At 54.4% G+C, this 7,462-nt stretch overlaps 1 protein-coding gene across 1 annotated transcript in view; it reads left to right on the forward strand.

Moving 5' to 3' along the window:
- Nucleotides 1–640: 640 nt before the first annotated feature.
- Nucleotides 641–7,462, forward strand: part of PMM1 (phosphomannomutase 1) — a gene marked incomplete at its 5' end in the record, with an annotated part of 8,162 nt that continues 1,340 nt past the window's right edge. The window contains 4 exons of the mRNA XM_010165144.2: nt 641–717; nt 928–1,019; nt 3,338–3,437; nt 4,278–4,353. Of these exons, the coding sequence (XP_010163446.1) occupies nt 641–717; nt 928–1,019; nt 3,338–3,437; nt 4,278–4,353 (345 nt within the window). The remainder of the gene's footprint in view (nt 718–927; nt 1,020–3,337; nt 3,438–4,277; nt 4,354–7,462) is intronic.

Raw genomic sequence — 7,462 nt, forward strand, 5'->3', positions numbered from 1 at the left:
TCCCTGCTGCTCCATGGTGGGGGCTCCTCATCGTGTTCAAACTGGGACATGGGGTAGAGGAGGGAGTGGGAGGGCGAGGGGACAGCCCCTGCTCCCTCCACCTTGTTTTCCTTCTCTGGAAAGATGATGGATTCTCATGGATGCCAAGCCCCGCTGGGCTCCAAGTGCTGCCTCCTTAGTGGCGGGAGGCTGAGAAATTCCCGTCTGAGGCTGATTGCTGAGTCGGCAGCACTGTGTGTCTGGGTGGCAGGAGGGGCTGGAGTTAGATAACCAGTAACCACATCACCCCAGCACCCTGGCAGTGGGGAGGGGAGGAAAGAGAGCAGAGTAACACACACGTGGTTAAAAGCCTGACATTTTGGAACCCTTATCTTTGTCCTGCCACTGATTCAGCCCGTGACCTCTGTCAGGTCATTTCCCACTGCGTGCGTCAGCTCCCCCACCTGTGAGCAGAAGATAATCTCCTTGCCCACTTTGCAGAGAGTGAGGAGGGTCAGTGGCCCTTTGCAGAGCATGGGAGATGTGGAAAGCACAGTACTAAGGAACTGGGAGGATGGCTTACTCAGTCCTGAGCCCGGTCCTTTTGGCCCCTTTTCCCAGGCAGTACTCATGTTTCCTCTTTTGTTTCCTCCCCCCTCAGTCATTGATAAGTTTGACTACGTCTTCGCAGAGAACGGCACAGTGCAATACAAGAATGGGCAGCTGGTCTCCAAACAGGTAGGTCCAGCTCCCCTTGCAGCCATGGCTCTCCTTCCCCGCGCCCTGTCTGCTGTGGGGGCTGTGGGGAGCAGCACCTGGCCCCAGGTACATTGGCAGCCTCTTCTCCCCAAATGCTAGATCTGAATGTCCCACTCCTCCAGGTCATGTGCTTGAGTGGGCTTCATGGGAGGTAAAACACCTTCCTCACTCCCCCTTCTCTTCCTGCAGGCCATTCAGGACCACTTGGGCGAAGAGCTGCTGCAGGATCTAATCAACTTCTGTCTCAACTACATGGCGCTGCTGAAACTGCCCAAGAAACGGTAATGGCCCAAGCCCTTGCACATGGCAGTCCTATCACTGATTTCTAGGGAGCGCTGGGCTCCAGAGCTCTCTTAAGAACAGCTGAGCTACTGAGCTTGTCTTGCGTAGGTTTTATCTTAGCATGTAGAGGCCCTGAGTAGGACCACTGTCCCACCGAGCTGGGCACTGTGGGCAAATAATGGAGGAGGGTCTTTGCTCTGGAGAGTCTGCACTATTTTTTAGCATGATGCTGGCTCTTTTGCCCCTCGAATTTTCTTCCCTGGGAAGCAGGGTTACAGCCACTGCCTGCATCTCGTTTAGGACAATGGTACCAGCTCGTTACTGGTCAGGGCATCAGGCATCATTGGTCGTATGAGTTTCCAAACAGATGAACAATGGCTCTTAAGACAGGAGGTCCAGCGCCTGAGGGCACAGTTTCACACTGTTTCTAACCCAGTATTGCTTGGTGCCACTGGTAACAGGGCTGGCCCTGCCCTGCCCTGGGCGGGCGTGTGTTCCTGTCTGCTTGCCCCCACGAGATCCAGCAATCGGGGGAATTGGGGTGGTACACCTCCTCTGAAGGAAGACTAGGCCACTGCCAGGAAAGAAAAGGGTAGTTTTCCATTGGATTGGCTTGCTCTGTTATCACAAAAAGGAGAGAGAGAGAACAGAGGGTATGAAGGTGGAAGGGGAGAGCGGGAGGACCTCTTTCAGAGGCGGTCTGCAGTTAAACCAGTCTGGGTGCAGTGTCACACCACCCCTCAGACCACAGTTTCACAAACGCTTGAAGCCAGTGTGAGCCAGCAGCAGCTCAGCCCTCCCTTCTCCCCGGCAGGTTTGTTCCTGCTCTCCCCTTGTGTCAGCTCCCGTGGTTGTACAGTGAACCTGAGCAGGTGAGCTGTCTGGTTGAAATTAAGCTGGTAAAAGTTGCTAAACTGTGGTCCAGATTAGTTGCTTGATGTGAGTCACCATGTGGCAATATGAGGACCAGTGAGAACTGCCAGGGTGGCTCCTTGCAACAGGACTGCTGGTTGAACATGCCCCCAAAAGTGTGGGCTGGGACCCAGAACCCTCAGGGCTCTTTGGTTGCCTCATTGCTGTCTGGTTGCCCAACACCCGATGAAGTTTCAGCTTCTAAGTGCTTTTGTGGATTTAGGCTTATGGGATTTCTAGCAAAGCAAGGACTTTAACCCACATCTCCCAAGTCCTGGCCTGGGGCATGAGTCAACAAACCCTTGGTGCTGCAGAGACACTGCTCGCAGGCTGCAGGTACAGCTGCCCGTGTGTCCATTCCTCATTATGTTCTTCACTGTTTTACGAGACAGGAGGTAGAGAGTTTTCCCCCAGACTCAGAGTGGTAAGCACTTTATCACAGAAAAATAGTGGGCAGGGCTGGGAGGGACATCAAAGGATTAGTGAGCTCAGGGCTCCTCAGCTGGACAGGGAAAGGGGTCTCCCATCTCCAGCCAGGTTTCCACCAGAGTTTCAATCTATTTTCAAATTAGCAGTGCTGCCATCCCCTGTTGTTTCTGCCCCATCAGTGCTGGTACCTATTTCACCCCTCAGTGAGCTATTCCAAGGCCATAAGCAAACAGAACTGGCTGGGTTTATAGCAAAGAGAAAAGAAGGGAGCAGTTTTCTGAGGGCTTAGTGCATTGAACCAGCCCACTGAGGAAGCAGCAGAGTTGTGATCCCAGTGCATGGCGAGGGTGGCAAGCAGGAAGCAGGTCCTGTCTGTGCAAGCTTAGATAAGAGTTGCAGTCAAAGGTGCATGAGACAAATGGGAGATACAAAGGCCCTATAGGTCCTACCTGATTTGTGTCCCACAAGAAGGTCCTGATTGCTCATCAGCCTGCTGCCGGACATCAGCAGCAAGTTACATTGACCTATTCCATCCCCCTGCTGCAAGGTGCTGCCAGCTTCACCCAACCCACCCAGTGTTTCTTAAAAGCCCCCAAGGGTGGAAATGCCACAGTCTCGTGGGGTGTTTGGTTCAATCCAGGTAATAGCTGTTCTTGCAGTTATTACAACATTAGAAAATGTTTCCTGTCATCTCACCTCAGCTCGTTGCTTCCAGCCTGTCCCCAGGGCACACAGGAACTGTTTATTCCTCTTCTCTTACAGTCTCTTTTTATAAAACTACGAGCGTCTTGGAGACCTTCAGCAGAACTGTTGATGCCTGGTCTCTGCCTGGCATGAAGCACCCATGAGTGGGCATGGCTTCTCTCCTCCTGTGTGTCCCTGCAGAGACTGCATGCCCCACCAATCAGCCATTCCCCTGGAAAGGTCTGGTTTTCTCTCCCTGCCCCAGTAACTTTCTGCCCTTGCCCACCCACAGAGGGACCTTCATTGAGTTTCGCAACGGGATGCTGAACATCTCCCCCATCGGACGGAGCTGCACGCCAGAGGAGCGAATCGAGTTCTCTGAGCTGGACAAGGTAGAGGGGCCAGACTTGGGCTTGACGTCCCCTTTGCTGGTTTAGCACCACCACAGATCTTGGGTCTTACCTGCTTCCCCCACCCCGAAGATAAAGGAGCCCAGTTCCAAGCTGCGCACCAGGCCAACACTCATAGCAGGGTGGAGACGGGACTGGGGGGTCAGAAAACCCGAGGAGAAATACAGATAAATGGAAGAATTTTACTTCATTGGGGACCCCTAAGGCAATGGGGTGGCCAGCAGGATTCCTTGTGCGGTGGTAGAGCCCCAGGGAATAAGGCACTTATTTGGCAGGGTGTTTCCTCATTTACAGTAACCAAAGATGGCCCAGCAGCTTTCTTCTCTCTCCCACTCTCCCAGCCCCAGCAGAGCTGGAACTAATGGGCTTTCCAGACTGGGAGGGCTGTGGTGGATCTGCTGGGCAGATCTCTGGAGCACTTGGCCCATGCTCACAGCAGTTTCTGCCTGGGGAAGCTTTCTTGGGGTTGAGGCATCAGTCGGACTTTGCAAGACTTTTGGAGCAAAGCTGTGGACTTTGGGTTATGAACAGAGCTTCTGGGAAACTGAAGCGGTTGCATTTCACTGCCAAGGAAAGGCTGGGATCTGCTCTTCCCAGGATCCCGCTGGAGCTGCCCTTGGCTGGTGGCATTTTACACCAACACTGGGCAGGACTGGTGAAAGCTGGCTAAATGGCGTGACGCTGGGGCTCGGGGCAGGTGGGAAGGGAGCAGAGCAATAAGCCAGAGTTGCCCAGCAGACAGCTTACGGTGGATTCTGGTAGACTGTCAACATCTAATTATTCAAACCCTCTTTCCTTCCTTTTCTTCCTTCTCCTGCACAGAAAGAGCGGATCCGAGAGAAGTTTGTAGCAGCCCTGCAGAGGGAGTTTGCTGGAAAAGGCCTGCGTTTCTCTCGAGGTGAGCAGGGGGGGCTTCCCTGGCTTTGCCTTGGCCTCTTTATCGTGTTTCCCATAAAGTGCTGGGAAGGGGAGCAGGAATCCCAGCTGTTCCCTCTGGGGACCTGAAGAGCACAAGGAGCTTCTGGTCCTAGAGAGCCATCACAGGGGTGTCATGTTCACATCCATGTCAGGGTGATGGTAGAGAACAAACCACGCTGCAGATTTGCCTCCCTGGGAATCAGCCAGACAGGCGGGTTTCTGTCCTGTGACGTTATCCCTGCCTTAATTTCAGTTAGCTTTATGGCACCTAGCCCTGCCCAGAACATCTGTTCCGGCTCAAGCAGCAGCAGCAGGGTGGCCAGAAGAGCTCCAGGCACACGCATTCCTCTCTAGGAATGAGACAGGAGCCTCATGCATATCTCGGCTCTGGGGTTTTCTTGGGAGGGCTGTCTACAAGGGAAGCATTTTTCTTCCTGGAGGAAGAGCTACCGAGAGGCAAGGATTTTGCAGCTCCATGCCATGGGCTTTTGCAGGGCCACTTCTTGGGGTGGCTCTTACAGCCAACTTACTGAAGACAAGGAACCAAAGGAGGGGCTTGAGCAATCCTGAGGGTCTGGCCAGGATGGTGAGGGAAATGAGGGTGTGTAAGTGGTGGGGCTGATGCTGGAAGAAGACCCTCTGCAGAGCAGATGGGTATGTGTGAGATAAGGAGGTACCGTGTGCCAGCCTAGCCAAAGGGCAAGGGAGTGACGAGGCTGGGAGGTGGCAGGTGACACCCTGCTCTTGCACCCAGCATGGGCCATTACCAAGAGTCTCGTCCTCTGGTTCTCCAAGGGCTTTCCTCCTGAGAGCCCCCCCTTGCCTTCAGCATCCTACCAGGGGCATCCTGTGCTGCCCACAGCTCTGATACACACCATTTGTCACAGCAGAGCAAGACAAGGTCCCCACCACCGTGTCCCCGCAGCACGAGGGATGAGAGCAGAACAATGGGCCTTTCTCCTCTGACTTTGGGAAGCCGCCATGAAGAGCCTGTTGTGTAAAAGCATAAAGAGAAGGGAAGCTGTGGGCCTCCCACTCCTCCACAAAGAAAACTTGGGGTGTTTCAGGTCAGGCACCCAAAAACAGGGGCACATAGAAACAGGGCTCGTGCCAAGCTGGCTCCACGTGCCTTGTCCCAGGCTGTGGAGGACACAAGTCCCAGAGGTGGTAGGAGATCTCTCAGCAGCCCCCCAGAGCAGTGCTCTGCCTAGGTGAGGGACAGTGCTGGCTGTCCCCTGTACCACCTCTTCTCCCTTTGATTTCCTACCCTCTCCAGCTGGCATCAGGAGCCCCTTCTTGCTGCCCAGCTCTGTTTAAAAAGCCAGAAGGCAGCTAAAAGCAGTGGGTTTTGCAGGTAAATGGTTTTGAATACGAAACTAGGAAGGATTTTAATGAAGGCCACCAAGTTTAGCTCCTGCTCTAATGCTGGCTCCTGCTGTGAGCCTGAGGGCATCCCCATCCCTGAGCTTGTAGGGCACTTGCTCCTGTCCATATTGCAGTGCCCTGCCCCAGGCATCCTGTCTGGTAGTGAATCCTCTACCCCAAGCTGGACACACAGGCTCCATCCCCAGCTCCTCAGGCTCTGAGGAGGGTTGGTTTGGGGATCCCAAACCAGCAGGGACACCTCAACCAGCTAGGGAAGAGAGGAGCATGGCATCAGGATGTCTGTGTTTGAACAGCACGGGGAATCAGTGCCTCTCCTGCAGCAGGGACCATCCCCTGAAGGTACCTGACTACTCACCCCCTTCCTAAAAGAGGTGGGGTTATGATTTATGAAGAAGGAGAGTGTGAAACTCCAGGATTGCTGGTGGCCCAGTAGATCACCTGGAGAAGCAGGGGGCCCCCTTCAAACCAAGAGGAGCAGAGACCTGATCTGGCAGGGAGAGATCGGTCCCAGCTCAGATCCCATTCCACCAGGCTCCAACTGAGACCCAAACATAAGTCTGCCCTAAGCTGCTGGCTTTGTTTCGGGAGAAGTGTGTCACCTATGTCAGCAGTGGGACAAGGGACTGGCTCTGCAGCCTGTGCACACAGCAGGGCAGCTTGAGAGGATGGGGAAGGTGCTGCCTCCATGCACCCCCAAAAGGCAGCACAGTGCTGGGGGAAATGTCTATAAATATCTGAAATGTGGGGGCCAAATGGATGGGGCCGGGCTCTTTTTGGTGATGGCTGGTGACAGGACAAGGGGCAATGGGCAAAAACTGGAACACTGGAAGTTCCAGACAAACTTAAGGAAAATCTTCTTTACTGTGAGGGTGACAGAGCACAGGGACAGGCTGCCCAGGGAGGTTGTGGAGTCTCCATCTCTGGAGATGTTCAAAACCTGCCTGGACGCTTTCTTGTGCAACCTGCTGTAGGGAACCTGCTTTGGCAGGGGGGTTGGACTTGATGATATTTCAAGGTCCCTTCCAACCCCCAGCATTCTGTGATTCCATGAAACTCTGCCTGGTCTTAAGAGCAAGGGCTAGGAAGTTTAACCCTTGGTGGCTGTGAGTGTCCATGTGCACATGTATGCACGCTCCCTGGGAAAGCTCCCTTCCCTCTGAGCCTCAGTGCCTCTCCAGATGTTGGCAAGCCACATTTGACTCTTGTGGTGAGAGGTGACAGGCCAGGGTTGTGCCCTGATTATTTCAATGGGTTTGTGGTACCTCCGTGGCAAGGCCCTTGGTTCTTGATGAGCACACAGAGGCTGCTTGGGGTCTGCAGCAGGACCAGCTGGGACCCCTCAGCTGTGCGGTGCACAGGGTTTGCTTTGCATGTGCAGGGTGCTGGGAGCCCTCAGTCGCTGCAGGATTAAGGAGGGTCAGAGAACTGTTTGTAGAAGGGCCAGTGACGTCCACACAGGAGGGAGAGCTTGGTGCCAGGCTCCAAGCACATTGTCCCCTGTTGGGACACAGAACATGTTGATGCTATCTGTGAGGTGTGACTCCAAATCTCCCCCAACAGATGTTGCCTCCTCAGGTGGCCCTCCATAATAGATGTGTCTCTTGGGGCCTCCCACCCCAGCATCCCCCCCTGCAGCCCGCTGGTTCCTGCTTGCCTGCCTACCCGCAGTCAGGGGAGCCCTGCTGATGTCCCCCCAGCCACGC

The sequence above is a fragment of the Antrostomus carolinensis genome, unplaced genomic scaffold, assembly GCF_000700745.2.
Source record: "Antrostomus carolinensis isolate BGI_N321 unplaced genomic scaffold, ASM70074v2 scaffold33633, whole genome shotgun sequence".
NCBI classification, from domain to species: Eukaryota; Metazoa; Chordata; class Aves; order Caprimulgiformes; family Caprimulgidae; genus Antrostomus; species Antrostomus carolinensis.